The sequence below is a fragment of the Gossypium raimondii genome, chromosome 9, assembly GCF_025698545.1.
Source record: "Gossypium raimondii isolate GPD5lz chromosome 9, ASM2569854v1, whole genome shotgun sequence".
Classification (NCBI taxonomy): domain Eukaryota; kingdom Viridiplantae; phylum Streptophyta; class Magnoliopsida; order Malvales; family Malvaceae; genus Gossypium; species Gossypium raimondii.
Window position 1 is genome coordinate 38,937,459 of NC_068573.1, and position 19,058 is coordinate 38,956,516.

General features: G+C 33.0%; 2 protein-coding genes across 4 annotated transcripts; both read left to right on the forward strand.

Annotated features, from left to right (window-relative positions):
- Nucleotides 1–5,093: 5,093 nt before the first annotated feature.
- LOC105799551 (uncharacterized) lies at nt 5,094–10,167 on the forward strand. Of its 2 annotated transcripts, none has more exons than XM_012630179.2 (7): nt 5,094–5,241; nt 6,408–6,597; nt 7,601–7,678; nt 8,357–8,486; nt 8,853–9,150; nt 9,330–9,384; nt 9,871–10,167. In XM_012630179.2, the coding sequence occupies exons 2-7, from the start codon at nt 6,478–6,480 to the stop codon at nt 9,943–9,945; spliced, it is 756 nt and encodes a 251-aa protein (XP_012485633.1). In that variant the 5' UTR covers nt 5,094–5,241; nt 6,408–6,477; the 3' UTR covers nt 9,946–10,167. The 2 variants fall into 2 exon arrangements, with proteins under 2 accessions (XP_012485633.1, XP_012485634.1); XM_012630180.2 differs by having other exon boundaries at nt 5,099–5,241; nt 6,289–6,597.
- Nucleotides 5,167–16,970, forward strand: LOC105799553 (nudix hydrolase 23, chloroplastic). 2 transcript variants are annotated; one of them, XM_052620960.1, is made up of 7 exons: nt 5,167–5,241; nt 14,510–14,641; nt 15,345–15,421; nt 15,624–15,759; nt 15,854–15,994; nt 16,173–16,231; nt 16,581–16,970. In XM_052620960.1, the coding sequence occupies exons 1-7, from the start codon at nt 5,167–5,169 to the stop codon at nt 16,639–16,641; spliced, it is 681 nt and encodes a 226-aa protein (XP_052476920.1). In that variant the 3' UTR covers nt 16,642–16,970. The 2 variants fall into 2 exon arrangements, with proteins under 2 accessions (XP_052476920.1, XP_012485637.1); XM_012630183.2 differs by lacking the exon at nt 5,167–5,241 and adding an exon at nt 12,842–13,203.
- The last annotated feature ends 2,088 nt before the right edge of the window (nt 16,971–19,058 follow it).

A 19,058-nucleotide genomic window follows, 5' to 3' on the forward strand; every position in this document is an offset into this window, starting at 1 on the left:
TAGATAGAAAAAAATCTCAGTCATCAGATGACTCCCCCAGTGTTATTGCAAACACAATTGGAAGAATTCTCCCACCGCCATCCTGTGCCACTGCAAGCAATAGGGGTGAGCAAAATTCGATTCGACTCGAAAAAATCGAAAAAAATTCGAATTTCGAGTTAAACGAATCGAGTTATTCGAGTTAATCGAGTTATTCAATCAACTCAATTTTTTTCAATTCGAGTTCAATCGAGTTGAGTTTTAATTTGAATAACTTGAATAATTCAATAATTCAATATCAAACTATAATATTTTACATTTTACCCCAAACTCCCAAACATTTTACTTTTCCTCAAAACTTTTACTCCTTCCCACTTTCCCCCAAAACTTTTACTCCTCCCTCCTAACCCTCAATCTACCCAAAATCCATTTCCCACCAAAATTTTACTCTCCCATTTATTTTTCTCAAAATTTTACTCCCAAAACCCTCAAAACTTTTTATTTTCCCCAAAATTTTACTCCTCCCACTTTTTCCCTAAAACTTTTATTCTCTTCCCATCCCACATCCCATTTATCCCAAACCCTCCCCTCCAATTTTTTAATATTTTCCTCCAAAATTTTACTCCCCTATTTACTTTCCTCAAACTTTTATTCCCCAAAACTTTTATTTTTCCCTAAACTTTTACTTCGACCCTTTACTCTTAAATAAAAATCAAAATTATCCAAAAAATCACTAAACATAAATAGTAATAATTTTATTTATATTATTAAATTAAATTTCACATTTTATATTATTTATATTATTGAATTGTTTAGTCATATTGAATATTTATATTAAAATTGAATTATTAATTATGCCATAAAATATTCGTGTTAAAATTTTATATTGGTATTAATTTCACATTTTATTTTTAAAATAACTTTTATTAAAAAATCATATTTTTACATTTAATATATTTTTAATTCTAAAATACATAGTGACAAGAATCTGAAGATAATTAAAACAACTAAGCAAGCAAAGAAGCTAACCAATATATAAAAAATTAATAAATAAATTATGAAGTGATGAAAGTTAATAAAAAATTTGATTAATGTGGACAAATTTTATTACGATGGGTGACAATGGTTACAAGGACCCAAAATTATTTTTTAAAATTTAACTCGAACAAATATATTCGATTCGATTCGATTCGATTCGATTCGAATTCCATCTCACTCGACTCGATTCGAGAAAACTTCAAATAAAGTTAGGATGATAAAATGATATTCGAAAACTCGATTAACTCGAAAATTTTCGATTCGATTCGATTCGATTCGATCGAATGCTCACCCCTAGCAAGCAATAGTCGATGAGTATACCTACCAAACATAAAGGTACCGTCAATTTGTACCAATGGCTTGCAGTATGGAAATGCATCTTGGCATTGCTTAAAGGTCCAAAACAGGCGTTTGAACACTTGGCATCCACGTAGCAATCGGCCGTTGTAGTACGCATGTTCCGTTTCAAGGTCTGTGATGCAACCTGGGACGTATCTCTCTAACACTTGACACCACTGTCATATTTCATTATATAAAGCGTCTCACCCACAAAGCATATTCTCTAACGCCTTCTGCTTAGCTATCCAAGCCTTGCGGTAAGAGCGCGTGTATCCCATTTTGCTACGAATATTGGCAATTAAGACCGGCACTGAAGTCTTGAGACCTACCTTCACTGTGGGTAGTATCAAGCTAGCTAACATAGCTAAATCCATATTGGGATGATCTTGTGAAACACCTATAAACGGAGTACATTAAATAATGCAACATTACATAATAACAGTATTATTCAAAAACCATTAATACTGTACCTGCAGCACATGTATGTGGACCTTTGTACTTTTTTATCTCCCATAACCCTGTCCTTTTCCTCAACAAGGCATAGATTTTCCATGACTTCGCCTCAAACTTATCAGATTTGGATTTAACCACGTGGTAGTTAACACCGTTATTGATGCTATATTGTTTTAAAGCACCAATAAAACTATCATTGTTGGAAAATTGATTACCAACTTCAAATTCACCTGAATCCAGCCCCGAACTTGTACGATCACGCAACCGGTGTGGTAGATCTAGAAACTCTAACGCATCATATGCAGACAGGTCGACATTATGCATGTGGGCTGAAGGTGAGTATGCTTTGAATCGTAGATTTTTTTCTTCATCTGAACTCCTTTTAGCATCTTCAGGTTCTGTTGGAATAGGTTCTAATTCAGAAAATAAGCCAACTTCTGTACCATCGGGCTCGGTTCTCGAGGTGGATCCACATCGGAGTCATCTTCTAACCCACTATCATCTGCAACGTACGATGTCCCCTCACCGGTGGACGTCGTAGGGAGTACATCATCCCTTTTTCTGGGCATTTCATAACGTCCCCAATTGAATGTAGATTGCCAATCACTAGAACTTGATGTCATTCCCCAGTACGTATTTCCAGCATCAAACATCGAGCCACCGACGTACATGTCCTATCCACCGACAGAGTGTCTTGTAGGGGATGTGCATTCCACACCGCTACCAAACATGGGCTGTTCTGTATTTTGTAACTTGCTAACCGAGTGTCAGCCAAGGGTCGTGTATACCTCTCAAACACCAGTCGCAAGTACATCATTTGGCGATGTAAATTGTACATATAACCCAGTATAAGGTGCACCACTAGCAAGATGAGTCTGCACCATTGCCTCTAAGCTACGAGCACCTTTTATGTCGAACGAGTAATATGTCACCGGATCAACAGAAGAACAAAATCGATACGTAATAGATAAAACTTTCATTGGCATCGTTCCAAAAATTTTACGCCTAATTCTTTTACGAAGTTCTGTCAAATATATGTTCTGGTTAAAAACCAGTTGCACTGTATTCTCCGATAAAAAACAACACCGTTCTCGGTGTGACAAACTTCACCATCATAGTAAATAACAACACTAATACGTTCACTCATCTTTAATTTCTAACCTTCTTAGCCTCTCTAAATTGTTTTTGCTGTAACTTATGCAATCCGAGAACATTTTTTGCCTCATTTATAGCCTCAGCCCAAACATGCTACTGTAGCAAAAACGTGTCCACGTGGGAGCGATTTCAGAAATTCTTCTGATAAAACATCCTGCTTGAAGCGTTTTTTATACTATTTGCTCAGAAACGTCAATTCGAAATTATTTTTTCAGGACCTACTATAGCAAAAGCGCGTCCACGTGAGAGCGATTTCAGAAATTCTTCTAATAAAGTATCCTACTTGAAGCGTTTTTATACTATTTACTCAGAAACGTCAACTCAAAATTATTTTTTCAGGACCTACTGTAGCAAAAGCGCGTCCACGTGGGAGCGATTTTAGAAATTTTTCTGATAAAATATCTTGGTTGAAGCGTTTTTATACTATTTGCTCAGAAACGTCAACTCAAAATTATTTTTTCAGGACTTACTGTAGCAAACGCGAGTCCACGTGGGAGGGATTTCCTTAATAAATTTTTAATTTAATTACTCATGTAACCCTAAACCCTAATTTAATTAATTTTTTCTTAAAAACCATAAACACGAAACCTAATCCAATTTTGAAAAAAATATAATTAATTTAATTAAGATACCCTAAACCTTAATCCCTTATTTGTTTAATTTTTTCTCCAAAACCTTAAAAATCCTAAAAAGCCTAAACCCTAAACCTAACCCTAACCCTAACCCTAACCCTGACCCTAAAAACCCAAAACCTAACATAGGGAGAAACGGGCAAAACGCGTCCCCAAGGGAGCGCTTTATGTGGCAACAAAACTCGCCCTTGAGGGAGCGATTTCCGTCCATGTAAGCAAAGCGTGCCCTCAGGGACGCGATTTTCTGCCATGTCCCCTGACATCGCGCTGATGTAGACGCGCTTTCGGGGAAAAGGGCCATTCTGGTAAATAATAAAATACCGGGCTCATTTCGGTAAATTTAAAAAAAAGGGCTTTTAATGGTGTTTTGCCCCACTTAAACACCCGAAAAAGGTGAGTCTCCAATTGAGTCGGTGATGTTGCTGTTGACCCTGATCTAAAGGTATCTTGTCCTGAGGTGGTGAGAGCTTTCCTTCAAAAAAATATATGCGAAAACATATTACTGTTTAATTTTCTATTCGCTAGAGAGATGAATAAGGCAATAAAAGCAGCCATTTTCAACTCTCAAGGCAACTATAATTTCCAAAGGGCTACTTTCTTCCATTCCACTCTCGTCCTTAAACGCAAAATATGCAATTATTGGCAATTTGTATGCTTTCTTGGACTTTTTTTAAGCATGTTTCTTTTAATGGATTTTTTTTTTTGTTTTCTGAAATTTTGTTATCATTTTTTTCATGATTTATGGTGTCTTAGATTGTATAATTTAGGTTGAGAGAGCTTTTCTTAATATAAAATTTCTTAAGGTTATAATTTCTCTTGATTAAATGTAATATGCAATGTAAAATCAGTTGTCATTCGAGATCTCGTTAGAAATACGATTTAAGTTTTTGAGGTAGAAAATTACATTTTACTTAAGATATTATATTCATTGAAAGAAATGGATTCCGATTTTTGAGTGCTTGTACGATGAATACTCTTTTGATTTATTTGATTTTGGTAGATGCATATGAAAATAAATATTTAGTTAAAGCATCCATTGTTGAGTTAATAGTAGATTGCAATAATTTTCTAGGATGATTGGAGTTAAGTTTCACCTTCTTTTAAGTTATAATAAATTATAATTTGTAAGAAATAATCAATCCAAATACAATATAATAGATAAAACCTAATTAGCTTGAATTAAATAAATTAAATTCAAAATAAATTATTGATTAAAATTTTCTAAAGGTTGAATTACTCGCTTGAAATATAAGAAAATTAAATAAAAATATAAAGCTCGAAAATTAAATTTGAGAAAAACTTTAGGCCCATTTTTCATTTGAATCAAGCTTAGAAATTTTATCTAACCTAAAGGTTAAGCCCAATTTCTAATCAATAAAACTCAAGCCCAAACTAATTCTAAGCCCTAATTTATTCCAAACCTAATAGAAGTCTACTGCCAATTTCGATTTTGCCGTCCAACATATCCCTCAAAGACAAAAGAAGCCTCATTCCGGTAATGGGTTTTCTTTAATTTCCTCAAAAGTAAGCTACAACTCAACTCCCAAATCTGTCTTTTAGATTGATACGAATGTTTTGTACCCCGTCCCAGTCCAACTCAGATGCCCCGTCTTCATCTTGTTCTTCCGTTGCAGTTCATTTAGCTGTGAGTATTTTGTTGGGAATTGTGAATTTGATGGTTAATTGAGCACATTATAATAGGAAAAGTTGATGTGCTTTTGTTGTAACCAAGCAACTAATTTAGTGTTTTACTTTTATGTAGTATGCTGCCTATGTGATTAGTATACAATTTTTTTTCAAAGTTTAGTGTATATTAGGGTTCAAATGCGTATGTGGTGGAGTTGGTTTTCTCTTCTATCAACTTTATCTGGAATATTGATTATGGGTTTGCATTCAATTATCTGTGAAATTGTAGTTATGTGATCAACCTCCATTAAAAATTATGATATAAATTGGATTATTCTTTGTATAAGCCAAGTTGGTTTCATGATTTCATCTTTAACTGTTTTTTTTTTGTTATTTTGCATTATGATGGAGATATAAACATTACAATTAAGCTTCCTTTTATCGATGCTCTTTTTTACTTTGTGGATACCAATAAAAATATCTGTTTTGGATCTACTGTAATTTAGTTGTTTTATTTGTTTGAAACATTTGCTTCATAGGAATTAGTTTTCACTTCATTTTTTATGTTGAAATGTTGTGGAGAAGGTTTGTGAGTCCCCCCTCCCTTTATTCTTACAGTCATCATTTTCTATATTATCTGTCATTTGTCAAGCTTACTCAATGTTTGATTATTTGTCTTTTTCACCCTAAATTAGATTAACATAGCATGATTTTTCCAGAAATGGCTCCTTTGATTTCTCAAATATTGCTAGCAATACAGCTTCTAGGAAATTTATAGTACCGTATGCATTAAGCATTAGAAGAATCTTAGCCTTTAGCTTTGTTGGAGGGAGCAGAATGGGATTCATATCTTACATGCTCGGCAGCTCAGTATTCGTTGATTTTTTCCATTTCTTTTTTGGCAAATTGAAGGCACTAGAAATTGTAATTCTCGTAGTTGTATTGTTGAACCTCGAATATTTTCCTACAAGATGATTGTAAACTAAATGCTTTGATAAACTGAAAGTTGGAATCTGTATTGACATTATTCAAGATCTGATCCAAAGTCCAAATCCTTATTGTGCAGTAAAAAAACGAAAAGTAAAAATGAAAAATTATCACCCGCTTTAACTCCTGAAAAAGGCGAGTCTTCAATTAAGCCGGTGATGCTGTTGTTGTTTCTAATCTCAAGGCGTCTTGTCTCAGGGCTGCAAGCTTTCCTTCAAGAAACCTATGCAAAAACGTATGACTGTTTAATCTTCTGTCTGGTGGAGAGATGAATAGGGCAATAAAAGCAGTCATTTTCAACTCTCAAGGCAGCTGTCTTTTCCAAAGGGCTGCTTTCTTCCATTCCACTCCTGTCCTTGAACACAAAAAACGCAATTACTGGCAATTTGTATGCTCTTTTTCTTTCTTTTCTCTGTTAATTATTAAATTAGATATTTATAGTTTTAAGCATGTTTTCTTTGATGGGTCTTTTGGTTTTATGGAATTTTATTTTCATTCTGTTTTCATGATTTATGGCGCCTTAGATTATATAATTTTGGTAGAGAGAACTTTTCTCAATATAAAATTTTAATCCTATTGCACTCCTTGTTTTGGATAAGTTAATGGTGAAATTGGAGCCTTTTTTTCTACCTGGGGTTCTGTATAACATGTAAGTGAAGATACTGGAGTCTTGGCTGTTTCTATGATTTGTTTCAATGACTGCTGGAAACTTCGAAGATTAAAGAATGTAAAATTTTTTTTTTGGAAAATAGTGAAACCTGTAAATTTAGTTATACATTTAATTGAGTAGTTTATGGTTTATGATTGTTAAGTGCAAAATACTAGATATTTTCATTTGGTAAAAATGAGAAAATTTAAATCAGGTTTTGTGTAATAAAATTTCATAAGGCTATAATTCTGTCTTGATTAAATGTAATCTGCAGTGCAAAACTAGTGAGTAAATTTTTAAGGAAGAAAAATACATTTTTGCCTAAGATGTGTATGAAAATAAGTATTTAATTAAAGCATCCATTGCTGAGTTGATAGCAGATTGCATTAATTTTCTAGGATGTTGGAGTCAGGTTTCACGTTTTCTTTAAGTTTTGTATTTGTAGACACATTTATTTTTTAAGCATTAGTCTCACCCTTTGCTAAGCTAGAACTTCTCAGATATTAGTTCTGCTTGGTTTAGGGGGACTGTTGCTGGTTGAGCCAATTCTCGCATTCCATTAAGAATATTTATTTTCTTTTGGTTTATTATTCCACCAATATAGACAAAGAATCCTTGTTAAATTCGTTGTTGTTGTTTGATAATCTTATCATTTAACTTGCAGTACTTTAAAAGTGTTCTTTTATTGCTTTCAGCATTTTGAATGATATTCATGTTGTTCTTGTAATACTTTTGTTTGCAGGGTAAGAGGAAAAGAAGGATGCGTGCAAAACAAGAATTACTGCGCAATTTTGGTGCTTATGCAGATATCATGTTTGAGGTTTCTTTTCAAATCGATTAGTTGTTTTTCTAGTTTATGTATATTGTAATAAAACCTGTATGGTCATGGAAAAGCAAACATACTCCTGTGGGTTCAAAAGTTGCATTATGGAGGACTTGTATTGCACTGGCTCATGTGCTTCTGTTTGTATCCCTAGTCAGTCGTAGTTGTGTCATCCCATTCCTGAATGGAGCTATGCTACATTTTTGGGATTTCCATTCATGTATATAGGTGCATCTCCTGCGGGTCTTATATAATTTGTGGGATCAGCATGCACTGCTGTTGCCTTATCGTAGAACTGATTCTAATTTAGCCAATAATGCTTACTTTTAAATGGAACTCTAGTTAATGTAGTCAAGATCTAAACCAATGTACTCGCTGGTTAATTGTGTTTCTTTGGTGAAAATTTAGTAGTGTAATATGTTTTATCGACCTTTGAGCATAATAATTCTTTTAAAATTTTAAAATTATCATAAAATGTTCAATTTTGAATGCAAAATCTAGAAAAAAAAAAAACAAATTTTTTTAAGCTCAAGGTTGTAATAGTAATACATATTGCAGAAAGTTTTTTTTAAGCATTAGTGATCTTTGTACGTTTAGCTTATTAGAATACTATTTTCTTAACTGGTATCTTTGAATCAAAGGGTTTCAACTGTTCTTTGGTCATTTTGCTTTCAGAACTGGAGAGATGAGTTTCATGAAGATGATCCGTCATCAAGTAGAGGCCCGTCATGGTTCAAAAGACAGCAAAGTAAGGGATCTAGAAGAGATTGGTCCGACAATAAGGGATTTTATTACAGGGGTAGAAGTAAGGATTTTAATCTCTTAGAACTTAAAATTTTCAGACCTATAATTATGTTACATGACCATAAAGAATTTTTTCTACATTGAAAGGAGCCTCTAGATTGGATTTCGTTCTATTTTTCCAAGGAGTGACCTTTTGAAACCCGAGTGGTTAGCTTATACCTGGATCTACTTTAATAATCATCATTTGGTGTTGGATGTAATACTTATTGCTCTATTTTAGGCATCTCAGTCATTCAATTACTTCAAAACAATTTATTTCCTTCTCTGGTTTTTTTTATTGAAATTTATTGTAGCATATTGCATGTACTATCACATTATCCTCCTGGATCCCATGCTAGAATCTTACTGTTTTTGAACACTTGATTAGGACCTTTTGAGTTTTGTGAAGACATTGATGATGACATAGAGAACATATTTAGGTCTGCATTTGGTGGAAGCCAGTTCTTTTATTGGTCCTTCATTAATGATGAGTACCCTAAATGGAGGAGATCCAGATACTCGGATAACTATGAGAAATCTTGGAGGTGGAGTTCTCGATTTGATGAGGATTCAGACTCAACAGAATCTGGTAATGCTGAGAGTTCAGACCAAGATACAATTGCAGATAGGCGGGCCCTTGGACTAAGTGCATCTGGTCCTCTAACACTTGAAGATGTCAAAACTGCGTGAGTTCTTTTGTTGTGTTTCTCAAATATCCTAGTGTGTGTGTATATTTTTGGGTTATTTCTTTTGGGGTACATATAATAACCTTGTAAATTGTTTTTGTTGTTAAAACCACCACAGTTGCTTTTGAAAAGATATTCTTTTATGTTGTCTGATTATTTTTGTTCTCTTATTTTGTTAGATATCGAGCCTGCGCACTGAAATGGCATCCAGATCGTCATCATGGCTCTTCCAAGGTATACATTCCCGTTCATTAGGGCACTTTGTTGTTTGGTTCGCTTAAAATAAAGAGCATATTTTGATTGTTTTGTGTAAGATTCAGAATCATTCCTTTATTTATTTATTTTTTAAATTCTGATACTTGAATATCTAAATTCTAAAGTAAGAGGTGTCATCATAATACTTCAAAGAACATTTTACAGCCGTTAACCCTCTTATTTATTTAGGCAATCTTGAACGTGGTTTTTATGGCTACATTCAGTAAACGGTCTAGTTATGTTATCCAGACTTTTCGTTTGCCTTAAAGTATCCGTGCCTAACACATTAAAAATCTTTAGAAAAATTGAACATGTAAGTGTTGATCACATTCAATCCCGAGTTGGGGTATCATAGCAGACTGGTAAGTAAATGTTGGTTGTCTTCAAACTGTTATGGATGGCCCTAATAGATATTATCGTAACTTTTTGTTTTAACAAACTGATGAGTGAATGCACAATGAGCAGGCTGTTGCAGAGGAGAAATTCAAGCTTTGTAACTCAGCATATCAGTCGTTATGCGATAAGATGGCATTGAACTGAGGAATGTTTTGAAGCATGCGCTCTAGATGTCCTCAAGCCGATAACATTTGTTATATTTATGATAATGGGTGTTGACATTTTGTATTTTAGATAGATCAGATAATAACAGTGGGCGGCATGAACACATCATGTATGGATTCATGTGATTTTAACACTTCAAATTTGCATATCAATATTTAAGAAAATCACTCTCGCTCAGTTTCTCATCTGGGCTTCTTCCTACTGATGGTATGATGGTGTGATAAACTAAGTACTCTCATGTTATGTATGTTTATGAATCATGTGATAAGGTGAAAATAAATTTGTACAATTCAAAATCATCTTATTTTAAAAGGAAAATATGTTGTGTTAATTTTGGTGATATATTTTTAAAGACTTCTAATATTAAAATTAATTGCACTCTTTTATTGGGTAAATTTGAAGTATATGTGGATTTGGAAAAATATTTAGGTATTTTTTTATATTTAGGGAAATAAGTTAATTTTGGCGAGAAGCAGAAACCGTGTGTTGTTGGAACTATTGTTTTTTGTGTTGGGTGTTGAAAATTTGGGAAGAAAGATTTATTTGTGTTTGTATTTAAGGTAAATATTGTGATAGTTTTAAGGTATATTTGAGTTCATAGTGATACAATAGTGTTCGGAGACCTACACATTTCATCTGTCGTGTTGGGATGAAACCATTATTTTAGGAGCCAATCGCATTGTAACTTAGGCTCCGAATTTATACGGAGTTGAAGTATAACTAGGGCTCTTAGCATACGATGGTTATGCGATTACTAGTTGGGAGTATAACTTGGGAGTCCAATTGATAATGGTTATGCGGTTACTGGTTCAAGTTTCATGATACCGAAAGAGGATATTTTATAAACCCCATTTATAAGTTTAAGACTATAATCATAGGGAAAAATAAAGCGGTTTCAGGGGATGAGTGATTGTTGCGGTGGAGAGAAAGCTAAAACTCGAGTCAGGGCGACAACAATTGTAGTTATTAATGAGTTCTTTAATCACAGTAACCGTTGTCGCCCTAAAAGGACTTTTAGGTTTTTTCACCGTAACAATCTCTCCAAAGTCCTCTTTCCCTTAATTTTGTCACAGGTTTCGAACAATAAAGTTAAAGATATTGCTTTGGAGGAGACGAAAAAAAAATGAATAAATTGGTTATACCAGAAAACCTTTTAATTTTTCCCTATAATTATGGTTTCAAACTTATGTATGAGGTTTATAAAGTATAATCTTTGATGGCATGAAACTTGAACTCGTGACTGCATAATCACCGTTAATTAGGCTCCCGAGTTGTACCCCAACCCGTGACTGCATAACCACGTTAATTGAGGGCCTTAGTTATATTTCAACTTGTGACTGTATAACCACTGTGAACTGGAGCCCGAGTTTCAATGTGATGGGCTTCTAAGGTGATGGTTCTATCCCCACACCGTAGATGAAATGTAAGGGTCTTCGAGCATCACCGCATCACTGTGAACTCAAACAAACCTTAAAACTATCTCATAGTCTCCCTCAAACACAAACACAAATAAATCTTCCCGTCTAGAAATTTCAGCACTCAACAAAAATACAATTTATGAGAGATTTTTTTATTTTGTAAGAGACGGTGGCCGAGAAAGTTGGAGTAGGGGGCAAAATCCCCCTTTATATAGGCAATTGGGAAAAAAATAAATAATGTGGGAGCCCGTGATCGGAATTCCCGGGATAGGATGTCTGAAAATTATCCTGGGATTTTGGGGTTCTGAATTATTTTCACGAGTTAGGGTTGAAAATGGGAGGGAAGAAAATGTGCCTTATAAGACACATTTTCAGCTAAGGTGGTAGAAGGGACTCTGAAATTGTATCTTGTAGGACACGCTTTCAGCCTGCATGGCGCCAACTCAGCTGAAAACGCGTCTTATAGGGCGCGTTTTCAACATCCTTTCTGCTAACTCAACTGGAAACGCGCGTGTTTTCTTCCCTCCCATTTTCAACCCTAACCTTAACTTGTGAAAAATTCTCAGAATCATAACCCTAACCTTAAACTAGAGATTCTTAAGCTAGAGAATCCCGAATAAAATTCAGACATCACATCCCAAAATGTTTTTGAAAACGCTTCTGTAAGACGAATTAATAAGTTTCAAATTGAATCTCATAATTAAGTTTCGTTTTAAGTCAATTAATAAAATAAAAACCCTAATTTTGGTATCCGACTCAAACCTTCGATTTAATACTAACTTGATTTTTAAGATGTGACACTTCAAATCATATAAAATAATACTAATTAAATTTAAATGTAAGTAATTGTTATTTAAATATATATGATTAACTATTCTCTCCCATGGTTTCCCTGAATGACTCTGGTCTAGTTGAGGGTTGAGAGTTTTGGAGAAGTGTTTGTACTTGCATTTTAAGGTTAAAAAGTGAGATTCTTCCGCCAAAGATTGAAGTTGGATTATTTAGTTTTGCAGATATGTTTGAGAATATTCCTTTTTCACATTTAAATGTGTTTATGTAAATATATAAATAACATTATATGTGTTTATATTTAATTATACGTGTTTGATGGTTAAATTGATAGAATTTGTAAATGTGAAGGGTTAAGTTTATTGAATGATTTAGAATTAATATCAAATAGATAAAATATATAAGTATAGAAAACTATTCGTGTTATTATACTAATTAAAAAGGACCCATGATATGATTTATCCTATATATATTTTATAAAATTGCGGTACAATCATAACTTTTATGCATACTTTAAAAAAATTAATATTTTTTTGTTATTTTTATATTGGAGCATTTATGTGGTAAAAAGTTAAGCAGGTAGAATTAAATGAATTAAAATGGAAATAGATATTGATTATCATCTGTCTGTAAAAAAACAAGGCTGAGTAAGTGAATGAAATCATAAACATCGTCGACCAACCACGGCGTCTTACATCCATAGGATTATATATCATTTGAATTACCAAAAATATCCCTTTTCTTCAACTCTTTTCAATTTCCTTCCTCCTCTATTCCTTTTCTTTTTCATTGTTTCAACTTCCTAATGCTAAAAGCTATACAAATTCTTGGGTGTTCATCTGGGTTTATCTCTCAAAGACTAAAGAAGCCTCATTCCGGTAATGGGTTTTCTTTAATTTCCTCAAAAACAAGCTACAACTCAACTCCCAAATCGCTGTCTTTTAGAGTGATTCGGATGTTTTCGACTCCGTCCCAGTCCAACTCAGATGCCCCTTCTTCCTCTTCTTCTTCCGTTGCAGTTCATTTAGCTGTGAGTGTTTTGTTGGGAATTGTGAATTTCGTGGTTGATTGAACACATTATAATAGAAAAATTGATGTGCTTTTTGTGTAATTAAGCAACTAATTTTGTGTTTTACTCTTTTGATTAGTATAAAAAGTTATTTATTTTTAAAAAGAAGTTCAGTGTATTTTAGGGTTCAAATGCTTATGTGGTGGGTTTGGTTTTCTGTTCTATCAACTTTATCTGGAATATTGATTATAGGCTTGCATTCAATTATCTGTGGAATTGTAGTTATGTGATCAGCCTCCATTGAAAATTATGATATAAAGTGAATGATCTTTGTATAAGCCAAGTTGGTTTAATTTTTGTGCTATTTTGCATAATGATGGAAGTACAAACATTAAAGCTACCTTTTCTCGCTGCTCCTTTTTACTTTGCGGATACCAATAAAAATATCTGTTTTGGATCTACTGTAATTTAGTTGTTTTATTTGTTTGAAACATTTGCTTCACAGGAATTAGTTTTCACTTCATTTTTTATGTAGATATGTTGTGGAGAAAGTTTGTAAGTCCGCCCTCCCTTTATTCTTGCAGTCATCATTCTCTATATTACCTGTCATATGTCAAGCTTACTCTATGTTTGATTATTTGTCTTCTTCACCCTAAATTAGATTAACGTAGCAAGACTTTTTCCAGAAATGGCTCCTTTGATTTCTTAAATATTGCTAGCAACACAGCTTCTAGGAAATTTATAGTACCTTGTGCGGATTCTCCTAATGTCTTGTTATTTGGCAGTTGTTATGTTATAAACATGTCTGATATTCTTTTGTTTTTGGATTCCGTGTATGGTTATTTTGCTAAACATAGTTTACTTAGTTTGACTCTGATGTAGGCTTTTGATTCTGGTTTCTTTGGTATTTGTATTTATTTACTTTTTTCAGAATGTTTATGCATTAAGCATTGGAAGAATCTTAGTCTTTAACTTTGTTTGAGGGAGCAGAATGGGATTCATATGTTACATGCTCTACTGCTCAGTATTCGTTGATTCTTTTTCTATTTCTTATTTTGCAAAGTGAAGGTGGCTAGAAATTTTAATTCTCTTTTTCATAGTTGTATTGTTGAACCTCAAAGTGCTGATAGTAGCCATAACTTATTTTCCTACAAGATAATTGTAAACTAAATGCTTTGATAAACTGAAAGTTGGAATCTGTATTGACATTTTTTGTGGTTGTTTTCTTTACCTATGGTGGTAGAATATCCCAAGGGGTCAAGACTAAGAATGTGAAGGAAAATACCTAATTGTATACCAGTGATTGAGTGTCTTTGTCATTTTACAGGGCAATGTCCGTAAGATCAAGTTCTGCCAGTGGTGTGGCGGCCCAGCAAAGCATGAAATTCCTGATGGAGAAGAGAAGATAAGAGCTATTTGCACCCTCTGTGGAAAAATTGCCTATCAAAACCCAAAAATGGTATGTTAATTCATTGCCGCAACCAAAATATTGCATGTTTCTGCCCAAGTATCGCTCAGGGTTATGGTCTTCGTCTCTCCAAGCTTTTTCACTTTGATTTATGGACACATTGCAGATATTTAATCCTCTAGAATAGGGTATTTGAAGTTTGAAGGGAAGGCCCTAGATTTGCATAGAACGGGGTTATGTGTTACTTTAACATACATCTTTCAGAAAACTAAAGATTTTTCCGTGCTTTGATAAGCCTTTGAAGAGAAGCCCCCTAGGTTTGCACAGCTTCGGGTTAGGGTTTCTTTTTCTTTTTTCCCTGTCTCCATTTGATCAGGATTTTAAAGTAACGTGAAGGATCATGGCATGGTTTTACTTAATCAACTACTTAAAAGTGAAATGGAAATTTTTTTTTATCATCTTTAATGGTTGCTTTTGTTGCAAGTTTTTATTTATCTATTAGGCAACATGAAAAATATGGGTTTAGGGTTTCTTCAAATAGCCCACAAGCATTGGGGTGGGGGTAGGTAATGGGTTTCGTTCCTATTTTAGATGGCTAGTAGAGAAAAATGCTTTGAATAAAATGTATGCTTCCTGTATTCTGAATCATTGTTTCCTTGGTAATTTGTACATTGTTGCAGGCTTTGAATTACTTTCAATTTTCAAGAATATACTTTTATGCTTAATTTTTGTTCTAAATTGATGATACCTTTAGGTTGTGGGTTGCCTCATTGAGCATGATAGAAAGATTCTACTATGCAAGCGAAATATTGAACCATCTTTGGGTCTTTGGTATGTATTTATATGATTGGAATTTTGTTTAGGAAAGGATTGAATATTGTTTTTTTCATTTCCTGATATTTGTTTGCAAAAGAGATTAATTATGCATTTGAAGCATGGAGTATTCACACTTGCTTTTCTTGTAAAATAGCAAGTTTCTACCATCTCTGATGGCAATACAAATATTTGAGTTGATTGGGTGGCATTAACATAGGACTCTTCCTGCTGGTTACCTGGAAATTGGGGAGTCTGCTGCTGAAGGGGCAATAAGGGAAACATGGGAAGAGGCAGGAGCTGAAGTGGAAGTCATTTCCCCTTTTGCACAACTGGATATTCCCCTTATTGGACAAGTTAGAAGAAGCATCCTTAATTTACTTCTGTATCTCATGTACATTTATGGAAGATGTTTATGTATCTAACATCGCTTTGTCCTTTTTGGAGCAGACTTATGTAATCTTCTTGGCAAAGCTGAAGAAGCCCCAATTTTCACCAGGACCAGAATCATCTGAGTGCTGTCTCTTTGAAGTGGACGACATTCCCTTTGATTCTTTGGCATTTTCTTCCATTTTTGTTACTTTGAATTTGGTATGAGCTTTTTCTTTTTCTTTCTTTCCATAAATGTAAATATGCTTTTGTTACTTTGAATTTGGTATGAGCTTTTTCTTTTTCTTTCTTTGCATAAATGTAAATATGCTTAAAATTTATCTAAAAATTTTCATCGACATAAATTTTCATAAATTGTATTATCTCTCTGTTGCTGCAGTACATCGAAGATGTTAAATCTGGGAAAGTAAAGTTTCACTATGGCACCATTAACAAAAGGTAATTCAATTTTTTATTTCTTAAACTGCCACCATTGTGAAGCTCATTGAGGGAAGAGAAATTTAGTTTCTGAACTTTCATTTATCATCTTGAATGCATAAACAGCGAAATAGGGAGAAAAACCTGTTTCCCGATGTTTGTTGAAAAATGCTATTTTAAGTTTTCCTGTTTCATTGTCTCTTTCCCCAACAATTAGGGGGTTCCTTTGTAGTTTTGTTGTTTTGCAGTATGATCTGAATGAATGTGAAACTTGCACTTTAGCTTGTTCCTTATTTACTAGTTGTTTTACTATCAATCTTAGTGAAGCTCTCTCTTATTATCATGTCCTGGTTCTGATGTTTGGTGGCAGGCTTGGGACTGGCCCATCAGATATCCGTGCCTTTACCCTCGACTATCACTTGCAGGTTTGAGATGCGGTTGCCACATCTTGTGAAGTGAATAATAGTGGGGGTAAGGCTAATGTGCTGAATTGTTGGGAGTGAAATCCTTTTACCGTTTCTTTGGCTCTGAGAAATTGGGTTTAGTCTGGTGCTGTATCTTCCATTGATATTTGAGTTTTCCAAGTAATATCCCTACAATGTTGATCTGGATTATTGGTGTTATGAGTTGCCTTTCATATACTTAAATTTCTGTGTTCTTCATCTCTTATCGCTCCTATTCTAATGAAGTTCCTATTTGTTAGTTAACAACCAGATTCTCAGGGTAAATGTTTTATTGAAATTTCCTGCATTGGTAGACATATCTTAGAAAATTGATTTTTTCCCCTTTTGAATTTATTGTTCTGCTTTCTGGGATTGAATGCACAACTTTTCGGTGTTGAGATAGAGTTGAGCACCAAGACGAACTGTGGGTGAGATAAAGGTTTTATGAGGTCTAAAGCTAAAAGTTGGGAAAAGATATATTTTGGTCTTGAAATAGGTTTCATGGACTTGCTTCTGCAACATGTTTATTGAGTCTAAGGAGTTTTTTAGGTATGATGTTGGATTTTGATCTCCGAAGACAGTGAAAATAATATCAAGAAAAAGATGTTGTTTTTAATTTATTTTTTAAAAACATTATGATTTATTTGGTCAGATTTACAAATAAAGTTATTTTAGTCTTTGAAATTTTATTATTTTCAAATTATCGCAAAATAGATAAAGAAACTAATGTTAGTTAACTTTGGTGACGTGAAATTTACCTGACCGTCTACATATATGTTCCATTAGTAATTAATTAATTTTTAAAAATAAAAAATATTTTTATACTTTTTAAATTTTAATAGCTTTTAAATTTAAAACATTTAATTTATCTTTGACATGGCATCTACATGTATGCAACATCAATAAAATTAATAAATATTAATTTTTCCATTCATTTTGAGATGATTTAATAAAAATGCAAGTCTAAGTGCTAAAAGATACGAAAAATTAAATGGAGAACTAAAATAATTTTTTTTTAGAACCAAATAAATCTTTATGCCTTTTAAAAGAAACTTAAATGCTCAAAATTGGTTTATGATTATCTATTGATGTCAATTAACCTAAATTTTACTATTAGGGCCCCTTTGAATGGACGACGTGTGTACTTACAATTAGTATAAAAATAACGGTGACGGTGAAATTAGATACTGTACTATGAAATAAAAAAGCTAAATGCACCGCACTTGATGTAAACGTCTATCTGAAAGGGGCCCTTAGTCATTGTACTATGTTTAAGTTTTGAATTTGATTTTTATATTTTTGTTTTAATTTGATCATTTTTAGCTCTTATACTTTTTTTTAATTTTGAAATTTTAACTTCAACCCAAATGGTGTAAGCTTTAAATCAATTTAAGCTAAATTTCATTATTTTTAAAAATCTTATGCAATAAACATGATAATAATATTATGTTAATTCGTTATTTTCATATAATATTAAAAAAATCACATAATTTTAGTAAACAAATTTAATGAATATCATTTCTTAAGATTAGAATTTTAAAATTCAAGAAATAAAATTAAAGGTAAATTACACAAATAGGTACTCAACTATAAAAAATCATTTTAGACACTTAAAATAAAAGTTTGCAATTTAAGTACTCACGACATATAATTTGTTTATTTTGGTCACTCCCCTTAAAAACTTAAATAAGAAAAATCTGGCATGACATTTTCAATCAGCAATTAAAACGCTTTATTGACAATACACAATGGTTTCTTCAACTTGCACCTTGATATTCCATGGGATTGGATCATCCATTCATCAACACCTTGCACTTTGTTTGAAGGTTTGCTGTTGAAGAAACCACATCTTAATGGCGGCTTGAAAATGCCATGTCAGATTTCCGTTAAAATGAACAAACTATATAATGTGAATGTCTAAATTGAAAACTTGCTGTTGATGAAACCATTGTCCACTGTCTGACAAAGCATTTGAATGGCTGCTTGAAAATGTCATGTCAAATTTCCGTTAAAGTTTTTAAAGAGAATGATCAAAATAAAAAAAACTATGAAACGTGAGTGTTTAAATTGAAAACATTTTATTTTGGGTGCCTAAAATGAGAATTTTTTATAATTGAGTGACTATTTGTGTATTTACCCAAAAATTAAATAAGATAAAATAGGAAAACAAAGATTAAATCTACAACTTATACATGCTATGCGACTAATAGTAAAATTTGATTTAATGGATTTGACTACTATAATTTGGATTAGGGTTGAAATTTTAAAATATAAAAAGTATAGGTATTAAAATTGACCTAAATCCATAACTTATTATTATTGAGTATAATATTATGTTCAATTGCGTACCAAAGAGGAGAAGATATGAAAATATGTAGAGGAAAAAGTAAGTAAAGCACTGCACA